The sequence below is a fragment of the Mastigoproctus giganteus genome, chromosome 12 (genome assembly GCF_048544385.1).
Source record: "Mastigoproctus giganteus isolate SK-2022 chromosome 12, ASM4854438v1, whole genome shotgun sequence".
Lineage (NCBI taxonomy): Eukaryota > Metazoa > Arthropoda > Arachnida > Uropygi > Thelyphonidae > Mastigoproctus > Mastigoproctus giganteus.
In genome coordinates, this window is record NC_143586.1 from 36,557,988 (window position 1) to 36,581,943 (window position 23,956).

Sequence of the window (23,956 nt, forward strand, 5' to 3'; positions counted from 1 at the left end):
AATAATGGACCCAACACTGAGCCCTGAGGGACTCCACTAATAACATTAGTCCACGATGAGCAGTGTCCATTGATTACCACTCTCTGTCTTCTCCCCCTCAACCACCCCTTTATCCATAGCAGCAATTTGCCTTCAATGTCACACTGCTCCAATTTGTGTAGCAGTCTTCCATGTGCAACAGTATCAAAAGCCTTTCTAAGATCCAAGTATATAATATCAAAGTTATTCCCTGCATCCAGTTCTTTTGTGACTGCATCATAGTATCCAATCAAGTTGGTCAGGCAAGACTTCCCCTTAACAAAACCATGCTGTGTCTGAGCTATAACTGAAGTCTTGTCTAAATGATCCTGCAGTGCTTCTTTAACCAGTGCCTCCATTAATTTTCCTGGAACAGAAGTTAAGCTCACAGGTCTATAATTACTTGTGTCAGCCTTTGATCCTCCTTTGTGAATTGGGGTCACATTTGCACATTTCCAGTCTATGGGTACCTCCCCTGAGTCCAAGGAAGCTCTCATAATTATGGCTAAGGGTTTGCTTACTTCCTTTGCTGCCTCCTTTAATATAACTGGATAGATCCCATCCACCCCGGGTGCCTTTCTTGTGTTTATCTTCAACAGTTTCTCCTCCACTTTACTCCCAGTTATTTCAAGATTCTGTAGCTTACTGCTAGAGTTGAATACACCTCTGGCATTCCCCTTGCTGAATAACTCCTCATGTGTGAATGTCGATGCAAAATATTCATTTAGTTTGTTAGCTACCTGAGCAGGATCATCAGCAGTTGACCCATCAATATCAAGTGGACCAATCTGATTCATCCCCTTCCTTCTAGAGTTTACATAAGTAAAGAACTCTTTGCTGTTTTTCTTTGCATCCCTTGCCAAGGATTTCTCGTAATCTGCCTTCGCCTGCCTAACCTCCTTTGTAACTTGGTTGCATGTGGTGTTACAGGAGAATACTGCATATTTCTTACTTGGATTGAAGAACAAATGAGTGGGTATTGAATAAAATTGGCAGGCCTAAAATTCTTCTTCATAGTTTCAACAAAAGAAAACTCAAGTTTTTTGATCATATAGTAAGAAGGGAAAACTTTCTGTTGAAGAATATAATGTGAGGAAAAAATCGAGGGGAAGAGGTGCAGAGGAAGAGCTGCAACTAGATGGAAGGATGGTTGTTGTTGTTTGGTTTTTAGGAGCATTAGCAATTAAGGCCATATTGCTCCGGGGATATGCGGTGGTCATTCCCTGACCTTTCCACATCCTCCATATTTGGTGGCCCACGGGCTCGAACCCCGGTCTAATCAAGAAGCGTGTGCTACGCACTGCTGCTCCTGCCCACCTGGCTACGGAGGCACCGAGGAAGGATGGGATCAGTGAACTTCTGGGCATGAAACTTCTGCAATGCTGCTTGTATAGAACATGATCGATGCAGTTGGAGGAATTAGTTGGTGGCTGCAACAGTTGGGGATAGGCTAAAAATGAAAATTCCCTGATACAGTGCGTAGGGTCATGGTTCCGAGTTATTGAAATTGAATCAGAACCATGACTCAGACCAGGGCAACAAAGCAAAAGGCTCAAGCTAATTGCAGTGCTGTGGCTTAGGGGAGAACTGAGGGGGGCAGTTGCCCTCTGAATCACAGCCTTTTAAAATGCACTGCTTGCTTGATGTTTGTGGAGCAATCAGGTACGGGACATGATGTTGCCAAGGGCGATGTCTTTGTGTGTGCGCGATGTAAGGAGTGTGAGGAAATGAGGCAACAACTCAGCATTGTTATGGGCCTATATGAGAGTTTGAAGGATAGGGCGGATGCCCTCGAAGGATCTAAATTGAGGGGCCCATCAAGCTCTCAGCTGCCCACATCAACTCCAGAGAACTTGATCATCATGCAAAACAGCGGCAACGCCCAAGGCAGAATGCACTGGTGCCACAGGAACTAGTAGTTGTTGGTGACTCTATTGTCAGGGAAACGAGAAACATGCTATGTAAAAAGGATAGGTGGAACAGGACCAGGGTATGTCTGTAAGGGGCAAAGGTTGATGACATTGTAGAGCAGATATCATCTTTTAAGGGCATAAAAGGTGATATCGTTGTACACGTTGGCACTAATGATATTAAGAGTAGGACACCGGTAGAATTACTTAACAAGTACAGTTCACTGTTGAAAAAAAAGCCATGAATTAGGGTTGAATTTGAAAGTGTCTGCAATTCTGCCCAGACATGATAGGAGGGAGTATATGATGAGAAGCTTGTCAATTAATTCGTCTCTGGAAAGATTATGCAACGCTCAAGGGGTAGAATTTTTTTCAGCCTGGTCTGTACTTGTTAACAGGAGAGACTGCTTCTACAGGGATAGGATACACTTAAATAGAAAGGTTGCAAGAATATTTCTGATGCTATCGAGGCATTGTTAGGTGGGTCGGAAACTGCTAGCTTGAAGGGATATAAGGACTAATGGATTAACAGTAACAGAGGTGAAAGTGATTCTTGCACTGCTTCTATTGGAATGAGCAACTGCCTGGAAAACATACAGGTGCATGTATACTTGCATGTACACCAATGCTAGAAGTTTGGTAAATAAATTTGATGAATTTGAGGTATTGCTCAGAACATCAAAGGCAGATATTGTTGGGATGTCAGAGATGTGATATCACACAGATATAAGGAATGCAGAACTGGAATTTGGGGAGAACAATGTGTACAGGAAGGATAGTTTTTTTTGGTTTTTTTTTAGGAGCATTAGCAACTAAGGCCATATTGCTCCGGGATATGCGGTGGTCATTCCCTGACCTTTCCGCATCCTCCATATTTGCTGGCGACGGGCTCGAACCCCGGTCTAATCAAGAAGCGTGTGCTACGCACTGCTGCTCCTTCCCACCTGGCTACGGAGGCGCCTACAGGAAGGATAGACAGGATAGGAAGGGAGGAGGGTTTATCCTATTAGATAAAAAAAAAAATAAAATCCAAGGAAGTGAAGCCAGTCGATATCACTGGACAGTGCAGTGTCGAGTCAGTTTGGTGTGACATAAGCATTGGGAGATCAAAATTGAGAGTAGGAGTGTGTTATAGGCCTAATGACTCTGATGAGTATAATAAGAAACTGTACAGGGAAATAGATTGGTCCAGTAAATTAGTCTTATAATGGGGGATTTTAATTTCCCAGATATTGACTGGAATTTGGGGGCTGGTCACTCACACACACTAGCAAGGCTTTTGTGGATTTATTGGATGATTGTTTTCTACATCAGCATGTTCGGGAGGCAACTAGAGGGAGTAATACTCTTGATTTGATTATCAGCAGTGATTCTTCATGCATTAAGAATCTGCAGATAAAGGAACCATTAGGTTGCCGTGATCGCAGTGTGCTGAAGTGGGATTTACTCAAAGGGGTAACTACCATCAGGGGTAAAGGGAAGGGTTTTTGCTTTCGTAAAGGTGACTACGGTGGTCTGAGACAGTATTTAAATTCTATATGGTGGGACCAACTGATGAAGTTACCAACAGCAAATTCAAAATGGGAAGCATTCAAAGAATTTATCTTGGAAGCTACTAGGTTTTACATACCAACTAAAAAATATTGTTCAAGGTTTAAGCCTAAATGGATGTCAGATGAACTAATGAGACATGTGCCAGAGAAGAAAAATGCATGGGGTACATATAAATTAATGGGTGACATGGAAGCCTATGATAGATATAAGCTGGTCTGTAACCAAGTCACAAAGATTAGGCAGACAAAGGCAGATTATGAGAAATCCTTGGCAAAGGATGCAAAGAAAAACAAAATTCTTTACCTATGTAAACGTTAGAAGGAAAGGGACGAATCAGATTGGTCCACTAGATATTGATGATTCAACTATTGATGATCCTGTTCAGGTGGCTAACAAACTTAATGAGTATTTTGCATCTACATTCACGCATGAGGAGTTATTCAGGGAGGGGAATGCCAGAGATGAGTTAAACTCTGACAGTGAGCTACGTGATTTTGCAATAACTGAGAGTAAATTGGAGGAGAAATTGTTGAAGATAAACATAAAAAAGGCACCCGGGATGGACGGGATCTATCCAGTTATATTAAAGGATGCAGCAAAGGAAGTAAGCAAACACTTAGCCATAATTATGAGAGCTTCTTTGGACTCGGGGAGGTACCCTGGGTGATGTGCAAATGTGACTCCAATTCACAAAGGAGGATCAAAGGGCAATACAAGTAATTATAGACCTGTTAGTTTAACTTCTGTTCCAGGAAAATTAATGGAGGCACTGGTTAAAGAAGCACTGCAGGATCATCTAGACATGACTTCAGTTATAGCTCGGACACAGCATGGTTTTGTTAAGGTAAGTCTTGCATGACCAATTTGATTGGCTACTATGATGTGGTCACAAAGGAACTGGATGCAGGGAATAACTTTGATATCATATATTTGGATCTTAGAAAGACTTTTGATACTGTTGCACATGGAAGACTGCTGCACAAATTGGAGCAGTGTGGCATTGGAGGCAAATTGCTGCTATGGATAAAGGGATGGTTGAGTGGGAGAAGACAGAGAGTGGTAATCAATGGACACTGCTCATTGTGGACTAATGTTATTAGTGGAGTCCCTCAGAGTTCAGTATTGGGTCTATTGTTGTTTTCTGTATTTATAAATGATATTGATGATGGTATATCAAGCTTAATGTCCAAGTTTGCAGACGATACGAAGGTTGGCAGGGTTGTTAAGGACACTAATGACAGTACGCTGCTGCAACAGGATCTAGAGAAGTTGAGCAGATGGGCTGAGAGGTGCAAATGAAGTTTAACATTGACAAATGTAAAGTACTACATATGGGAAGCAGCAACCCCTGAGTGACGTATCAGCTCTGTGGTTCTACACTGACAGTGGTTGAGAACGAAAAGGTACTAATTGTGCAGGCAGATATAAAGTTTTCTGAGCAGTGCAGACAGTCTGAAAGAGTAGCTCATAGTGTCTTGTTAATGATATACAGGTATTTTTATAGTAGGAATAAGGAGGTGATTATCCCCTTGTATAAGGCAATGGTCAGGCCACACCGTCAGTACTATATACAGGTTTGGAGGCCTCATTTTCAGAACGATGTGGAGCTGTTGGAATAAATACAGAGAAGGGCAACAAGATTAGTGAATGGAACAAAGGGTTGCTCTTATGAAGAAAGGCTTAAATTTTGCCAATTACTGTGTCTGGAGACTAGGCACCTGCGAGGTGATCTGATAGAGGTGTATAAAGCCTTGAATGGTTTGAGCATGCTCAATGCTGATGGAATTCTTCCTCGTGCTCAGAGTAATCATCTGAGAGGGCATGAATTCAAATTGAGGAAATATAGATGTAGGATAGATGTGCAGAAGTTTGCCTTTATCCAGCGGGTGGTTGGTTGGCGGAACAGACTTCCATCCTTTGTTGTAGAAGCTGATAACCTAAATAAATTTAAGGGCTGAGCTGGACAGGTACTTGGAACGAACGGAGTGGTGAAATGGGAGCGTTTTTTTATTTTTTTTTGACTGATGCTGCATAAGCTTGCTTTCTTGCATTGTATGCCTCTACTAATGCTAATAATACTAGAAATAGAGCCTATTGTTTATCTAGATCTTCTGTTTGCAGTTAAGTCTATAGTCATGAACCCAGTGTGCCATTCTTTCCCACCAGAAAATCTTGATAAGGATTATGTCAGATTATGAATCTTATGATTGTGACGTGGAATATAATATTGGCTGTTTTCAACCAAAAATTCTGAGTATTCGATATGCTGAAATATTTTTCAGAGGTTTTGGGATCGTACAATAATCATGTATCAGAATTTATTTTTCCCAGGAAGGTCCACTGGTCTGTTCAGTAATACTGCCAGACTAATATGCAGCTTTCAAACTGCTTATTGACTCTTCTAAGACAAGTCAGAAAAGCATTCTCTTTCACATTAGTAATCAGTATAATTCTCTTCTTTTTGTTCATCCTTTCAAGTGAACAGAAAATCTCAAGATTTTCATGTTCACTTGAAAGAGACATGAAAATCTTGAGATTTATTAAAGTTTAGTAAAATAAATATAAGTATATAGTATGCAGAGATAAGTTCTGTATATGCTGCTTGTTAAGCAGTCCATTATATTTATTCTGTATAATCTCAGTTGATGAAGCAATTTTTTAAGGCATTAGATAAAAATATCTGAAATTTTCACGGTTATAAATGATTCTAGAACTAGGGACCATAAATTCAAGTTACGGGGTGGTCGTGGTGAAATAAGTTACCTGCATGGGTGGTTGAGACTGACAGTTTGGGGAAATTCAAAGGTCAGCTGGATTTTTCCTCCCTCCGTATTTCGTATTTATGGGAGGAGGGAAATGCATAGGTTGTCTATTTCCTTTTTTTTATTAAATATTTATTTTAATTACTTTTATTATTATTATTTTACTCCTCTTTTTTTTTTTTTTTTTTTGGCTGGTGGATTGTAAGCCTTAGGCTTCCTTGCAACATATAGCCGTTACTAATACTATGCCTCGATCAATATCATTTGGTTGGTATAAAAAACTTGGTAGTTTTTATGATTGAGTTCCCTGAATGCTTTCCATTCAGAAACTGCAGCTGTAATGTCACCAGCTGGTCCCACTGAATAGAATATAAAATCTCCAAGACTGGTCACTGTTGCTGAAACAAAATTCCTTCCGTTCAGTTATATCTTTAAGTAGAATCCACATGAATACACTGTGATCACTGCCACTCTCCTTTATCTGGAGATATCTAATGCACAATGACTAATCAGATCAGGAATATTGTTTTCTCTGGTTAGCTGTCTAAAATGCTGTTGTAGAAAACAGTCATCCAATAAATCCAGAAAGTTTCTGCTACTTATGCAAGTGACCAACCCTCAAGTTCCAGTCAATATTTGGAGAGTTAAAATTTCCTATTATAAGATATTCCAATTTGCTGCTGCACTCTGTTTGTCTGTATAATTGTTCATTATACTTATCATAGTCATTTGGTCAATGTTACTTAATCTATGTAAACTCAGTGCAATGCCTTAGATTCTTTGTACTTTTTAACTGTGACCATAATTTCTCCCCACCTTCACCAAAAATAGTACAAATATAGTCTTTTCTATACAAATTGTACTTACCTTATTCAAATTCTGCATGTCTTATGTCTGAGTGACACCTCTTCTCTGATATCCATATAATGTACAAATTGCAGATTTTGTTCATCTGTATGGTGGCCTAATTGAAGTGCATAAAGCTTTAAATGGGTTAAGTAAACTAAATGCTGATGGCATCTTATCTTTTCCCAGACGAAACTCATGAGATGGCATAAATTTAAATTAGAAACAGCTGGTAGCAGAATAGATATGCAGAAATTGACATTCAGCCAGTTTTTGAATAAATTTCCACTTAATGTTATGGAGTTGGGTAGTTTGAATAAATTTAAGGAAGGTTTGTACAAATTATTGGAAAAAAAAAAAAAAATGGGAAAATGACTTTCTTCTTTTTGGTGCAATGACTTTCTTCATTGCACTAAATGATGCAATGACTTTCTTCATTGCATCATTTTGCTAATACTGCTTGACTGAGTACCACATGGAAGATTGCTATGTAATCTGTTATGCACTGAGATCATGAACAAGACCTTCCAAGGCGACAGGAGGAGGTAGAGGGTTATAATAGTGGTTATTCTTCAGAATACGCTTGGATCAGTGGACCCAACACTGATCCCTCAGGGTCAACTAGGTCTGCCAATTCTAGCTCATTCTGAATTAGTTCATCGAGTGCTGGGTTTGTTTCTGTTTTAGATTTTCTGAAATGATATTGATGAATGGATAGAGGGCATGATGTTGAAAATTAGGTGGATGGTAAATGGCGCTGCCCTTCAGTGCTGCCCTTCAGGATGACTGAGTGTCTTTGGGGAGGGATAGTCAGATAAGTGGTCATGTTTATTGTTGCAAAATGTAAGGTTTTACATTTGGGAAATAATAACTCTAAATAACTTATACTTGGATAGAGTTGAATTAAAAAAAAAAAAAAGGAGGACGAAGGAGATTTGTGGCTTTATGATTCAGGCACGCATGAAGTTCTCTATGCAATGCAGACTGCTGGCAATGATTACTCATGTAATGCAGGCCGATGTCCTGTCAATGATCTATCCAGCAATTTCTTGCATAGGCAGGGAGATTATAATTTCATTATATAAGGAGATTGTGACACTTAACTCAGAATATATGGCTAAGTATAGACACCATACAATAAATAAGACAGAGAGGTTCTTGAAAAGGTCCAAAGAAATGGGCAGTGCATCTAGTGAGATTGGCAAAAGGGGTCCATATGAGGACTTTGAGTACACGGACTATAGAGCTTATCAACTAGATACCTTAGAGAGGGCAGAGTCTCTAATTTGGTTTATAAGCCTCTGAGAGGGGATAATAAAACAAATGAAAGTGAACTTTTCACAGTATTAAATGGTGTGTTACAATATAGGGACACAAAGCTAAGATGGAAGAGTTCTAGACCAGATTATACATGTAGAGAGTTTTCCTTTAGTTAGTTTTTAATCATTTTAATACCTAATTGGAATAACTTGTCTCCATGGATAGTTGAAACTGGCAATTTGGGGAAATTCAGCAGTCATCTGGGTTGATACTGCTTATGGGAGAAATGAAATCCATTGATGTTTTTTAATTTTTTAGGTTAAGGGACAAAGAATTAAAATTTTTTTGTCCCAGTTAGTGTACTAAAAGTCTGGCTTTCCTGCACTACATAGCTAATAGTAATATTTTCAATGCAATAAAGTCATTTTTGGTTATGAAAATTTTTCAAATTATTTCCTGAAAGTTGCTTTCTGTGCCACTCTTTGACTTTTCATGAACCCAGATGGCAGCAGGGATAATATACCATTTCTCTGTAACTATTGAATAATAAGTGAATAGTCAAAGTTGATTAACCATTGACTGCAGTTGATTAGTCAATGGTTGATAACTAAACTTATCTATTGATTAATACTCATTAAGAACAATCATCAATAGTTACGAACAATAAGAATCATTGGAAATCAATGGATTGCTGTTGATTTTTTCAAATGGTGTGAGGTCCTGCATATTTGCAAGTAGAGGCTTTTAAGAACTTTAGATTTTAATTAATTTACATTTAATTTTTTTTAATATTGCTTCCAAACTACCCTTTTTTGTTTTCATTTTCTGGGAATGCAGACTATCAACCACAACTGAAACAAAATTAAACCAAATAAAATTTACTCAAGTGGTATAGGTTTAGTTTCCATGTATGGCATGCTACAGTGCCATCTTAGCAGTGCCTTAGCAGAGTTAAAGTTGAAGAGAAATCACAGTAGATCACTGTGATTTTGGTCATTATGTGATAACATGTAATCAGTTTTTCATCTGGATTATTATATGATTAAAAAATTGTACATAAATGCACAGTAATTTTATTTTTATTTATAACTAGAACTAATCTTCTCCACAAGTTAATGTGGCTTTGTCAGATAGCAGGAAGCCAATATGAGGATTCATTGAAGAGGTCACTTACAATAAGAGCAAGTTGCAGAGTATTTGTGGAAAGAGGTATATTTTTATGCATTGTACATTATTGTAGTTATTTAACATATTTAAATTTTATATTTATAAAACAAATATTTTTAGATATATTCATTTTATAATTTTTCTTTTTATCTCTGAAACATGTTCACAGCTGCTTGGTGCATATACAATCAAATGATACTCAAGTGATATGCTGTTGATGCATATGTGTGTCCTTAAAGGAGTTGCTCCTTAACATACTGAAAATTATGCCATGTGGAATAAACTCTCAAATATCGGCGGCAACAAAGATGTTATAATGTATTTTAGAAATAATAATTCTGTGAAAAATAAGTTCATTATTATTGATCATGGAGCTGTGTTTTGATGCTTATTTTTTGCAAGTGGATAGTGATATGTTTAGCCCAGTCAGAATAAACCTGTAACTGTGTTCATAAATAAAACATAAATTTCAGCATCTGTACAGTTTCTCTATGTATATCTCTAGCAGGTGTGGAAAGTGTTTTTATTTATTATGATGCAACTAGAGGAGTTTAGTCTCATTTGAAAACGTGCAGAATATTATTGTTAGTAAGCTGCCAAATTCCATGCTTTTTATATGAAGTTAGAAAATTTAAGTGTAACATGCACATAACTTGTAATATCTTAATGTTTATTAATTTTAGTATCATAAACAAACTCTCCTCCTCTTGATGTTTCTGAACTAGCTGTTAGCATGGTGTGTAATGTCCTCAGAATATTTAACTAGTCTAATCTGCCTAGCAGAATGATGACCACCATTCAACCATGCATATTAGACAGTGCTTCCATAGTCAGGTGGGCAGGAGCAGCAGTGCATAGCACACGCTTCTTGATTAGACCGGGGTTCAAGCCCGTGACCACCAAATACGGAGGATGTGGAAAGGTCAGGGAATGACCACCGCATATCCCCATAGCAATATGGCCTTAGTTGCTAATGCTCCTAGAAATCATATAACAACAACAGCATATTAGACAGATTCGTTGAAACTATATAATGATGAAATAACAGTTTGGTTGAATTTAAAGATGTGAATATTATTTAATATTGCTGCTTTTATTTATTGAGTATCATTATATAATATACACAATGCATTTTCACAACTGGAAATAAATAATTTTATCTTATTTCAGTCTTAATTGAAAGACGATTAAATTATTTATTTATAATTGTTATAATGCATTATATATTAGAATTCTCTTTCCATATTTAACGTTTGGTGCAGGTAGTTCCTGACTTTACGAGTTAATTCATTCCTAATGCGCACTCATAAATCCTAAAATTTTTTGCACACCCATAAAATTTATTTCCCATAGACATATTGTTATAAACAGCGGTTATGTTCTTAAAAATGAAATTTAACCATAGTAATGTTAAATAAAGATCAACAAAACAATAGTTTATGCTTAAACAATGATTTATTTTTCCAAAGAAATGAAAACATAGCCTTTAAAATCAAGCAAATTATAATAATAAAGAAATTATTTATGTCATACAAATGTTAAAGAATGTTCATTCTTCATCATCATTGACTACATTCTCACTCATTGATGGTTCTTCATTCAATTCTTCACTCATTGTTGGCATGGCACTTGGTTTGCTGGAAGCAAAAGGAGTCGTCTTCTTCAGAAATGCTTTAAAAGTTGGTTGTTTCCAAGACAGTCTTCTCTTTTCTTTATAAATTTCACAATAGCATGCATAAGCATTTTTTAAATTTGTAGCAACTTTTCTAGTGCACACGAAATTTGAATCTTGTGACTCGAAAATCTTAATTGCTTTTTCTATGTGTTGAAAAGCTTCATCGAGCCCCTTGAGAGTGTTGTTGTTGTTGTTATTTGGTTTTTAAGAGCATTAGCAGCTAAGGCCATATTGCTCCAGGAATATGCGGTGGTCATTCCCTGACCTTTCCGCATCCTCTGTATTTGGTGGTGATGGGCTTGAATCCCAGTCTAATCAAGAAGCATGTGCTATTACTTCGTAAGCACTATTGGTGCTTACGCTAACCAATTACTTCAAACTGTAATTGGTTAGCAATATTAATGACTGCTTTGTTTCATTTTGTACAGTCTCTGCTGGTTCTTGAAATCCTTCAAAATTATCAATTTTGATTGCATCTAAAATATAGAATTCTTTCCAAAATTCTTTAAGAGTTTGACCTCTCTCCATATCTCAGCCTGAACAAATAAATGCACGCACAGTAGTACTCTATTGTTTAGCTAAGCACGTGGTTTTAAATGCTATATTTATGAATGTTTAGTATTTATTTATTGAAATTAATGTTCATATTTTTGATTCTGTTGATACTTGATACTTGAAAAAGAACTCATAAACCTGGGAACTCGTAAAGCGAAAACTAGTAAAGTGAGAACTGCCTGTATTTTATTTGAACAGTTATAATTAAGAGTGACTGATATAATATTTGAACTAATTGTTTAAGCAAATTTTTATTTATACATATATTTGTGTGTATTTTTTTTTTTTTTTACTGATTTAAAAATTTTAAATTTTGCCTAGGATCTGATTTGCTGCTGTATTCACTTCCTAGTGATATTTTGTTGGCTGCTGAAGAGAGTTTACCATGTTTTTCTACAAAGAAAGAGATGGAAGAAACGAGAGAAATAGATTTACCTGATATATACCCTGTAAAACCCACAATAGATTTGAGCACAACAAATATATATAAGGAAGGTGATTACTTAAGTGAGTACAATATAACTTTTTATATTTGATTATAAGTTATAATAATATCAAGTGGATTTTAGACAACCTGTTTTTACATTTGCCATATTTAGCAGGCAGGAAAAATATTTATTTGTCCATATGTATACTGTATATTACCTGCCAGTCCCATTCCCCTTGTAGCATTTGTTTGTCCTAACTCAATAAGTGCTTGTTGGTTCATTATCAAAATTTATTTAGTTAAGTTCACCATCCATTATTCATTGAATAAATTTTGATGAACATAATAATAATGGTATGCTACCTAATTATTTGCATTACATTGTATCACCACCATTCAAGGGATGCATTGTATTCTTCACTGATATTTTTTGACAGATGAGCTCTTTTTGACAGATGGAAATGACCATAATTTTTACTTAATTCATATATAGCTGAAATTGAAGTTCGTCTGTATTTTTTTCAATATTTTATGCTGTTGATCGTAGAATGTGATTAATGCAAATTTTTTTTTTGTTACAGATTTTAACCTGGAATCTACACAGAAGTATATACATACTATCTTTGTTACCCACGATAAAGTATATTACTGGTCTGCTGAAGATAAATTGGCAAGGGCACTTGCTTGTTGTTTTTCATTTGCTGTTTTGCAAGCCAGAAAGCTGTTTGGGGTAAGTTAATTTATTGAATAACAATATGTATGAAACTTGTATGCATGTGAGGTAACTTTCTGATGATTAGTGGATATATTAAGGGCCTCAGATTTAATGGCTTCTACTGAAGCTTTTTTGAAAGATTAAATATTACTTATATTGCTTGATTGGATATTTTTGTTGTGACTAAACCAGCAAAAAATCAGAGCATCTTTTATCAGTTTTTTTTTTTAACAGGTCCTGCATCTATATAGTACATATTATACTTTTACTATAATAACTAGATTGCAGACTGATGTAATGTTCAATCTTCTATTGATGGCATTAATGTGATCTGGCAAAAACTTTAACATTTATCCCTATTTTTTATATACATATATATAAATAAATAAAAGCCAGTGCTTTTATGATAACTTCAGATGGAAAAGTCTGATTAAAGTCAAAATTTCAGCATGTATTTAGCTGGTCCACAAAGCTTTTAATGCATGAAATATATTTTTATTTATATAGATTTCTCTGTGCGTGTGTGTTTGGGGGGGGATGAGAATATGGAATCATGGCTCAAACTAAATTTAATTTAGACTGGCTTGTCATATTTCTATAAGGCCTAAATATAAAATTTAATCAAAATCTATTCACTGGGAGTCACATAATTACATATGGACAGAAAACAGGCAGGCACTTTATGAATTTGTGAATATGCCTTTTTAGGCACATTTGCAAATTCATTAGTATTTCAGGTATAAATAATTAATGCAGTACAATGTGATACCAAAAAAAAAAAAAAACTGTAATAATACTGTAAAATATAATTCTGGAAAAAGCTGCACTTTAAAACAATTTTTAAAACAGTTTAAAACAAGAAAGCGGAAGAGAAATTGTTGAAGTTAAAAATAAACAAAGCACTATATTATATTAAAAGATGCAGCAAAAGAGGAAAGCAAATCCTTGGTCAAAATTATGAGAAAATCCTTGGATTAGCGAGGTTCCTGCAGTTCAGCAATGCTCAAATATCTCACCTAATCATGGAGGGGGGATCAAAGAGCAAAGTGAATAATTACAGACCTGTAAGCTTGATTTCTATTCCATGGAAAATAATGGAGTTAGTGGTTATAGAAGTAATGCAGGATCATCTTGACAGGAATGCACTTATATGGAAATCACAACATGGGTTTGTTAAAGGGGAGATCTTGTGATCAGCTATCTTATTATGAGGCAGTAATAAAGGATATGGATGCAAAAAATTATTTTGACATCACATACATAGATTTCAGTAAAGCATTTCAGCACTCTTTCTTGTGGAATGCCATTTCACATGAAAGACTGCTGTACAAATTGGAGCAGTATGGCATTAGCAGCAAGTGACTGCTATAAAGGGATGGTTGAGTAACAGAAGACAAGAGGGTGGTCTTGGTCAAGAGCTCTTCATTATTAGTGGTTCTTCAGGTTCAGTGCTGGGCCTTTACTGTTTATTATTTATCAATGATACTGATGAGAGCATATCAAGCTTATTATCTAAGTTTGCAGATGATACAAAGGTTGGCAGGGTGGTTAATGATGAGGAATCAAGGTGTACTACTGCAACAAGATCTATAAAAATTAGGCAGGTAGGCTGAGAATGGGCAGTCAAGTTTTAACATTGATAAATGCAAGGTACTGCAAATGGGCAGTAGTAATCCCAGAATAACATACAAATTGGATAGTATCAACACCCAAAAGTAGATAAGAACAAAAAAGACATAAGTGTTAATATACAGTCAGGTATGAAGTTGTTTGAGCAGTGCCCACAGACTGTAGGACAGTTTGTGGTGTTTTGTCAGTGAATATATAGAAATTTTGCTAGCAGGGATGCAGAGGTGATTATTTCATTGTAATAAGGATGTATTTAAAAGTAGATCTGTATGTAGTACAGATCTAAATTTAAAACCTATCATTAGTTTAATTATAGCAACTAATGATAGGTTTTAAAAATATATATTTTATTATTCACCTAAAACTATAAGAGAATGTATAACAGCCTTATGATGTTTAAGCATAGAGAACGTGAGTTTTTTTGTCTTATAATATCTCATGATACCACATTGTAATTACTGTCTTTATCATCTTGCGTTTTGCGTGAAGGTTTTTCATACAAAAATATTTTTGTTTAACTTTTTTTCTTTTTTTTTTCTCCCTAACTGCATCCACAGATTTTCTATGGGTGTCAAATGCAGTGAAATACCAGTCCAAGATATTTTAACATTTTTGGGTTACAAAAAGTCCTTTATACTCTTTGTTCAGCAATACAGAGTACAGTTATTTTGAAAAATTATGCCCTCTTGCTGTGAGGGCCACATTTGAGAGGAAAGGCTCGCTCTGTATATTATGCAATTTATAGTGTTGTCAAGGAACTTCAGTTTTCCTACATCATTGGTAGAAAAACATCCCTAGACCATCACACTAGCAGAAGACATGGTCTTGATCATATATGAAGCATGCAGAGATTCACTGCAACTGCAAAAAACTACAGCAGTGACTGCCACGTAATTTTTTGGTTCATCACTAAATGAATTTTTTATCACTCTTCTTCAGGCCATCGTTGATACTGTTTAGCCCATATAATGCATGCTTGCTGTTGTTGCTTAGTAAGCATTGGCTTTTTAATTTTACATGATTTGAAACCGGTTTCGTTCAGTCTATCCCTTCGAGTGCTCATCTTGTTACTGTTTTACCCAGGTATTTCTGTTACAATAATATCTTAACACTGTTTTATAAGGCTTTCAGAGCAAGCACATCGTTCTTGAATGCAGATATGGTAAAGATGATGTAATTTATTTTTCGGTTGACAAACATTTTATTTCACATTTGCCTACTTTTCCTCCGCAAGCTTCTCTCAACTTTACCATTGTCTTTAATCACTGTCAGTGAATATACAGATTGCTTTGTGTACAGCAGTCATTTTGGTGCTTGCTTCTCAGAATCTTAATTTTAGGTAGCCTTCCTAGGAGTGAAACGGCCTCCGTAGCCGAGTGGTCAGGAGCGGGAGTGCAGTAACACACGCTCTTTGAGTAGACCGGGGTTCAAGCCCCTGACTGCTGAATAGGGTTGATCTGCCAACCCGCACTGGACCAGCGTGGCAGATTATGGTCCATTTTCCCTCAGCATGAATTGCTGAGGAGGCTTCCATCCTGCAGTGGGTTGATAATGGCTGCACTTTACCTTTTTACCTAGGAGTGATATCATTTTTTTTCTCACTCTTCACTGCTTTGAAAGAGGAATTACCTACAGTAGCAAAATTACATGACCACTCTTGGAATCAGAACAGTGGTGTCTCAGAACATACTGCCTTCTGGTCACCTTGGACTACTGAGGATTAAGTTCAGAGGGTTAAGTTTTCTGTGACTAATACCCAACAAGTGTCTCCTGTGAGTGGCCTAGGGGCTTTAGACAAATTCCAAGTGATTAACAGTAGCAGTTGCTATTATTAGTGGTTGCTGCTGGTATTAGCCAAGTAATTAACATCAGCAATTAGTATTATGTCCATTAGTAATATATGTTTGATTTTTTTTTTTTTGGAAAAATTGATATAATCGATATTTTCTTTTAGTCAATATCACCATAAGGACATGAATTTTATAGTGCCCACAACATTTTGTTTATAAAAAAACAAACAAAAAACATTTTAGACATGTAATTTTTCAATCAAAAAGTAGGTTGAGAAATGGACAAGTTGCTATTAATTTGTCTGGTATTGTATTTTTTTTACTAGCTGACAATGAGAAATTACTTGAAAGCCTTAAGTTCAAGGTTTGGTTAAGTTCAATCCAATGTTTATGAATTAAGTTTTGTATAGTTAAAGTTTTTAAAAACTTTTATCATAGTAATTTTTTATTCCTGAGAACAGGGGTTGGCAACTTGTGGTTCGCAAGCCGCATGTGGCTCTTTGAGCATGTAACTGTAGCTCTTTAACTTTTAGCCCACATGAAGCACAATTTTAAATGAAAAAAATCAAGAATGAGGAATTTTTATTGTGGCTTAAACACAGAGCGTACAGATAAAGTAGAAATATATATGAGCTTTCGGCTATATGGTAGCCTTCGTCAGAATTAAAATACATGAATGGCAGTTGGAATGAAGAGTGCACTGCCAGGTGCGTGAGACGCGAGGTTTAATTGTTTGTTGACGTCTGTGGCTGTGACGCATGATGACGTGGCCAGCGCTTGTCCAATGACAGAACTACTGACTCTGTGATCGGGTTGACTTGGCAACCACTGTTCCTGTTTAAGGATTTATCCGAAGATTTTATATTTAATGATTCCAACCAGGTACGCTTTAGGTAATGGTGGGATCTGTCTACCACCACGACATCGCGGTGTGGGTCGATGTCGTGGTGGGTTGTCCAGACATGTTCGGCGATAGCTGAGTGTTCTATATCCGCTAAACGGATCGCTCTTTTGTGCTCCGAGAGACGTTTCTCGAGTCGACGCCCAGTCTCTCCGACGTAGCAGCTAGTGCAGTCACGGCAAGAGATGCGGTAGACTAAACCGCTCTGCAGAAGGGTGGGGACAGGTGTTTTCACGTTGGAAATGAAAGAACGCAGTTTCCTGCCTGGGAGCTGGATGCACTTTATTCCGTGCGTTCTCAGGATTCTACCGATCTGTTGTGACAGGTTGGGGTAGTATGGGATGAATGCCCTTGTGGATGGCTCGTCACTGTTGGTGTTGTAGCTGGTCGTCACGATGTCACGTGTCTGTAGATCACACCTGTCGAGGACGTCAATGGGGTAGCCACACCTCGTAAGGTCTACTTTGACCCTAGTGACCTCTTTGCGTCTTTCATCAGCGGAGCTGGAGTGTGTCCAGGCGCGAGTAAGCAAGGTTCGGGCCGTGGAGAGGAGGTGGCCTCGCGCGTGTGCTGACCGGAAGTTGGTAAACTGGCCAGCACACATGGGCTTACGATAAACTGTAGTCCTCAGGTATGTGCCCTCACGTCGGACAAGTGTGTCTAAGTATGGTAAAGAGTTGTTCGACTCCACCTCAATCGTGAATTTTATGAAGGGCGATAGTGAGTTGAGGTATGATAGAAGTCGCTGACCTGAGTCTCTAGGGATGACCACGAACACATCGTCAACATAGCGACACCAAAAGGCGATGTGATCAGGTGCGTGTGCAAACGCACGTCCCTCTAACTCCTCCATCACGATGTTTGCTGTGACTGAGCTGACCGGGGAACCCATGGCCGTGCCATGTATCTGCTGGTAGACTGAGTCATTAAATATGATCGCACCCCCTGTTAAGCACAGTCTGAGGGCGGTGGAAATGTCATCGGGTGTGAGACCAGTTCTTTCGTTGAGGGTTCTATCATTGTCCAAGAGTTGTTTTGCACAAGAAATGGCAAGTTCCACAGGGATGGAGGTAAAGAGCGATATGACGTCGAACGATGCCATAACTTGATTCTGCGAGATGGATACAGTGCGAATCCTCTTTATGAATTCAACACTGTTGGAAACGGTGTGGGTGGTCTTGCCAACCAGAGGAGAAAGAAGTCTCGAGACAAATTTAGACAGCTCGTAAGTCGGTGATCCACAGCAGGATACAATTGGTCTCAGTGGTGTGTCTTCTTTGTGCACTTTCGGTAGGCCGTAAAACCGTGGGATCTGACATCCGGAAGCACGGAGGTGATTACGGGTTGACTGTGTGATCTTCCCTTGTTTCAGCCAACTGTTGACGAGGAAACGTCTCTCGGAGCACAAAAGAGCGATCCGTTTAGCGGATATAGAACACTCAGCTATCGCCGAACATGTCTGGACAACCCACCACGACATCGACCCACACCGCGATGTCGTGGTGGTAGACAGATCCCACCATTACCTAAAGCGTACCTGGTTGGAATCATTAAATATAAAATCTTCGGATAAATCCTTAAACAGGAACAGTGGTTGCCAAGTCACCCCGATCACAGAGTCAGTAGTTCTGTCATTGGACAAGCGCTGGCCACGTCATCATGCGTCACAGCCACAGACGTCAACAAACAATTAAACCTCGCGTCTCACGCACCTGGCAGTGCACATCTTCATTCCAACTGCCATTCATGTATTTTAATTCTGACGAAGGCTACCATATAGCCGAAAGCTCATATATATTTCTACTTTATCTGTACGCTCTGTGTTTAAGCCACAATAAAAATTCCTCAATGAATCCAGAGCGCGTAGGCCTGTTTCGTTAAAATCAAGAATGTGTGGAGGGCATGACTAAAATGCCTTAAAACTGAAATTGAGGATTTGGAGAGGCAAAAGGCTGCCCTTGCAATTCTACACAAATGGATGGCGATAGATGAGTTAAAAAAGCAAGTTCAAATTGTGTTTGATGCGTGGAGGCAACACAAATTTCATATTTATATGTGTCTGGTAAGACACGTAAATAAAAACTGAGAAGTTCAAATTTGAAGTCCAAATTTGTATTTTGACTTCTCAGTTTTTGGTTCGACAAATTTCTGCTTGCAAATATTTTCGAACATGAACTATATTAAAAATAAATCAAGAAACTATGTGAACAATGCAAGTCTCTCAGCATGTTTAAAGATGAAAATTACAGCATACTCGCCTGATGTTGAGAGTCTCGCTCAAGAAGTTCAGCAGCAAAAGTCACATTAATTCGTACGTAATTGGATGTTTGTTACGTTTTGTCAGTATTGACAAATAATATTTCAGAATATATATTTTTTAATAAAACACCTTCTCACTATTCCATTTCTTAAAAAACTCCCCCACCCCTCTCCCTCCTTTCAGCTTGAACTGAAGTGCAGCTCTTTGGAATCTCTCTTTTTTTTTTAAATTAGATCAAAAATGGCTCTTCACTCAAAAAAGGTTGCTGACCCCTGCCTTAGAGCATTTACTTAAAAATTATTATTACAGTGCATATACAGTTTATCTTTATTTTTTCTGTATACCTTTAGCTTTTTTTTTTTTTTTTTCTTTTTTTTTTGACCTATCTTCACACATAATGTTAAATACTGCTAACTTGTATGTTTTATTTTCAGCCAAATGTTGAAGAACTTCCTGATCCAATTAGATTGCAGTGTGTTTACCTTGATACTAAGACATTTGGGTTCATAGCCTACCAGCTAAATACCGTGGATGTCAATGGTGTAGATGGACTGAAAAATCAGGCCTGGGTAGATGGACCACATGAACTTTATAAAGAGTGTTCTGATGAAGTTGGTCTTGTGGGCTATAATTCAGAAGTCTTTTCAAGGTTGTTATCTCTTTATTTGAATGGCTTAGATGTAGATAAAGAGAATATTGTTACTAGTCATTTAGTCCAATAATTATGTATTTTAAATTATTTAAAAAATCAATTGTTTTTAAATAAAAGGTTATGGAAGAAGTATATGTGTTTATTTTTGTTTTTTTGTGCTATGCATGAAACTTTATTCTCCTCTAACACATTTTGCATATGAACTTGTGGATTCGCCTGTAAACCGTATAGCCTAGCATTAGCATTAGTAGAGGCATACGATGCAAGAAAGCAAGCTTATGCAGCATCAGCCAAAAAAAAAAAAAAAAACCCTCTCATTTCATCCCTCCATTTGTTCCAAATGCTTGTCCAGCTCAGCCTTAAATTTATTTAGGCTATTAGCTTCCACAACAAAAGATGGAAGCCTGTTCCACCAATCAACTACACACTGGCTAAAGGCAAATTTCTGCACACCTATTCTACAACTATCTTTCCTCAATTTGAAACTGTGCCCCCTCAGGTTCTTAGTCTGAGCAAGACGAAGAATCCCATCAGCATTCAGCTTGCTCAACCCATTCAAGGCCTTATACACCTCAGTCAGATCACTTCACAGGTGCCTACTCTTCAGGCACTGCAATTTGCAGAACTTAAGCCTTTCTTATAAGAGCACCCCTTTGTTCCCCTCACCAATCTTGTTGCCCTTCTTTGTACTCGTTCTAGCAACTCTACATCCTTTCTAAAATCAGGCCTCCAGACCTGTACACAGTACTCTAGGTGTGGCCTGACCATTGCCTTGTATAACGGGATTATCACCTCCTTGTCCCTTCTAGCAAAATTCCTATATATCATTGACAAGACTCCAAGACCTGCCCTGGCAGCCTGTCTGCACTGCTCAGTGAACTTCATATTTGGCTGCACAATTACCCCCAGGTATTTTTCACTTTCCACTTCTCTGAGTGTAGTACCACCCAGATGGTACGTTTCTCTTTGATTAATGCTCTTTGGTTAGTGGTAATTGATTACCACTCTCTGTTGTCTCCCACTCAACCATCCCTTTATTCATTGTAGCAGCTTACCCTTGATGCCATGCCTCTCCAATTTGTACAACAGTCTTCCATGTGCAACAGTATCAAAAGCTTTCCCGAAATCCAAGTATATGATATCAAAATTATTTTTGGCATTCAGTTCCTTTGTGACCACATCATAGTAAGCAACTAATTGGTCAGACAAGACCTCCCTTTGACAAACCCATGCTGTGTCTTAACTATTACTGCAGTCTTGTCTAGATGATCCTGCAATGCTTCTTTAACCAGTGATTCCATTAATTTCCCCAGAACACAAGTTAAACTAACAGGTCTGTAGTTACTTGTCACCTTTGAAACTCCTTGAATTAATGAAATTTCAAATAGTGAAATGCAGTTTTACAGCAACTACTGACATCCTGGCAGGGAGAATTGATACTAGAAATTCTTTTGTGCACAGAAAACTGGTTTTTAAAATTGCCCATTTCCCTGCCCTACCCTACCCTACCCTAGATCACATATACAGTGATGACTTGTGGAACAGCATAATGTAGAATAATACTATTTCATTCATATGCAATAAGTATAATTTTCACGTGCCTTGATTTTTTTTTTAGTTTCATTGTACACACTGATATTACAGGGACAAATGTTGACTGTCACTTAAATGATCAACATCACATTGTGCATACATTTAAACTGCAAATGCAAATCTTGATGTTACTTATAACTGAAACAAATGTAAATCACAGTCATTGTACTTGGATTATATTGCAGTTATGGATAAATATTCAGGTACTGTGGATATGTAAGGTTACAGAATTTAAAAAAAAAAAATTGATTGGAGAACTTGAGTGGTGCCATTCATTGGGCTGTCATCTGAGTTCTGGATTGTGAGCTGAGCTTGTGAACTGCAGTGGAAGAAACCTGAATTCTATACAGGGTTCCTCCACTGCAGTCATGCATTTCACAAAGGCATAATCACAGAAAACATTGCTCAGAGTACCTTCAGCATATACTTACTTTCCCAGACACTTATAAAAACTGCTAATATTAATACTGTCCTCTTTTATGCTTAGTTTGTGACATATAATTCCCACTTACAGGCATATGTGTAAATAGTAGAGTCACTATTTTTTTGAACAATTATAGTAAGAAATTAAGTTGTTCTGTTTGGATTCTGAATCTGCTAAAGGCTATACTGTTCACGTGGATTATTTCATGCTCTCTGTAGACATTTCTTATAGAGGAAACAGTGTTTTGGTGATTCATATAAAAAAAAAAAAAATTTATATTAATATTATAATTCATACTTTATTCAAGGTAACCATGGTGACTGGAAGTGGTGAAATTATTTTATTTAAAATAAAGTACTTGATTTCTCAATATAAATTTAAGTAAACTGAAATTATCTAACTATTATATTTAAGTAATTCATAAAATTTTTTTTCTTGATTCAAAAACCTTTTCATTTGACCAATTTATCTTTATGTTTTGTATCTCTAACCACATGAAAATTACAACTGAACTTGTTAAAAGGCTGAGTACAAAGCATTCTATCCTGTTGTCAAATGGGGTGCCACAAATAGTGTACCATGATTTTGTTGTATTTTCAAAGCTGTTCTTTCCTCCAGGGATGCAATCAAAGTTGAACAGGGGATCACTGTGCTCTTCTATACACAGATGCTTCTTATTCCCAATTGCCTTCTAAAAACACAAAACAGAATTAATTCAAGACAGAAAAACAACAAAAAAGATGCACTGTTAAAGCTAAGTGATCTCCCTCTAAATTAAGAAAACTTATTATTCACAATTATTCTTTAAACTTATAAAAATTGTTTCCCATCTAACTCTGCATTCTGATGCTTGAACTACAAAATATTAGGTGGGCTTGGTGCATCAAAGATGAGAATATACACTGTCTGGTTTCTATTAGGGCCATCAGCTTATAGAGTGTAACCAGAATGGTTGCTACAATGTTATGTGGCAGTAAACCTGGATATTGAAAAGTGACAAGAAAGATTGGATCATAATTCCTGGAGTAACAGCATAGGATTATGTTCAAGACTTTTCCAGTTTATATACAGATGCTCACTGGTTTTGAGATCCAGGTATTGTGCCGGATAGGGCAAATCTTTGAAGTCTTCCTTGTATTCCTCAAATCACTTCATATATTTGGTATGGTAAATGGTGCCAGTGCAGCTACCCATAAAGGTACATTGCTGGGTATATGTGATCTGTTGTGATTAGCATTAGCAGAGCCATATGATGCAAGAAAGCAAGCTTATACAGCATCAGCAAAAGAAAAAAACAAAAAAAAAAAACCCTTCCCATTTCACCCATTCATTCGCTCCAAAAGTTTGCCCACTTCTTCCATGAATTTATTTAAGCCATCAACTTCCACAACTACAGATGGAAGTTTGTTCCAGCAATCAACTATCCACTAGCTAAAGCCAAATATCCTCACATCTATTCAACAACTGTCTTTCCTTAATTTGAGTTTATGCCCCCTAAGGTTTGTAATCTGAGCAGGAGGAAGAATCTCATTAGCATGCCTACTCAATCCATTCAAGGCCTTATACACCTCAATTAGATGTTCAGTTATCCAGTGGAATCAAGGAACCAAAGGTATCTTATGATAACATGCTACACTCTTTGTAGCATGGGAATAGACTCAAGGATCTCTGCAGTATCCTTGTGACATTCCTGTATTAAATGGCAGATATTAATTGTTCTGTTGACTGACGATGAAGTCTCTATATCTCTTTGCACTTTATTTGAAAGTGCAAGGAGATGAGCACCTTGCTCCATAACCTTATGTTTTCAGCTGCAGT

General features: G+C 37.2%; 2 protein-coding genes across 2 annotated transcripts in view; one reads left to right on the forward strand and one right to left on the reverse strand.

Moving 5' to 3' along the window:
• Window positions 1-20,191, forward strand: part of mRpL37 (mitochondrial ribosomal protein L37) — a 41,350-nt gene extending 21,159 nt beyond the window's left edge. Inside the window, exons 5-8 of the mRNA XM_090385714.1 lie at window positions 9,444-9,559; window positions 12,069-12,254; window positions 12,756-12,904; window positions 19,904-20,191. Coding sequence (XP_090241840.1) covers window positions 9,444-9,559; window positions 12,069-12,254; window positions 12,756-12,904; window positions 19,904-20,191 — 739 coding nt within the window. The remainder of the gene's footprint in view (window positions 1-9,443; window positions 9,560-12,068; window positions 12,255-12,755; window positions 12,905-19,903) is intronic.
• A 2,365-nt stretch (window positions 20,192-22,556) lies between these two features.
• LOC150076888 (uncharacterized) overlaps window positions 22,557-23,956 on the reverse strand; it is a 33,528-nt gene continuing 32,128 nt past the window's right edge. The window contains exon 7 of the mRNA XM_090385715.1: window positions 22,557-22,829. Coding sequence (XP_090241841.1) covers window positions 22,557-22,829 — 273 coding nt within the window. The remainder of the gene's footprint in view (window positions 22,830-23,956) is intronic.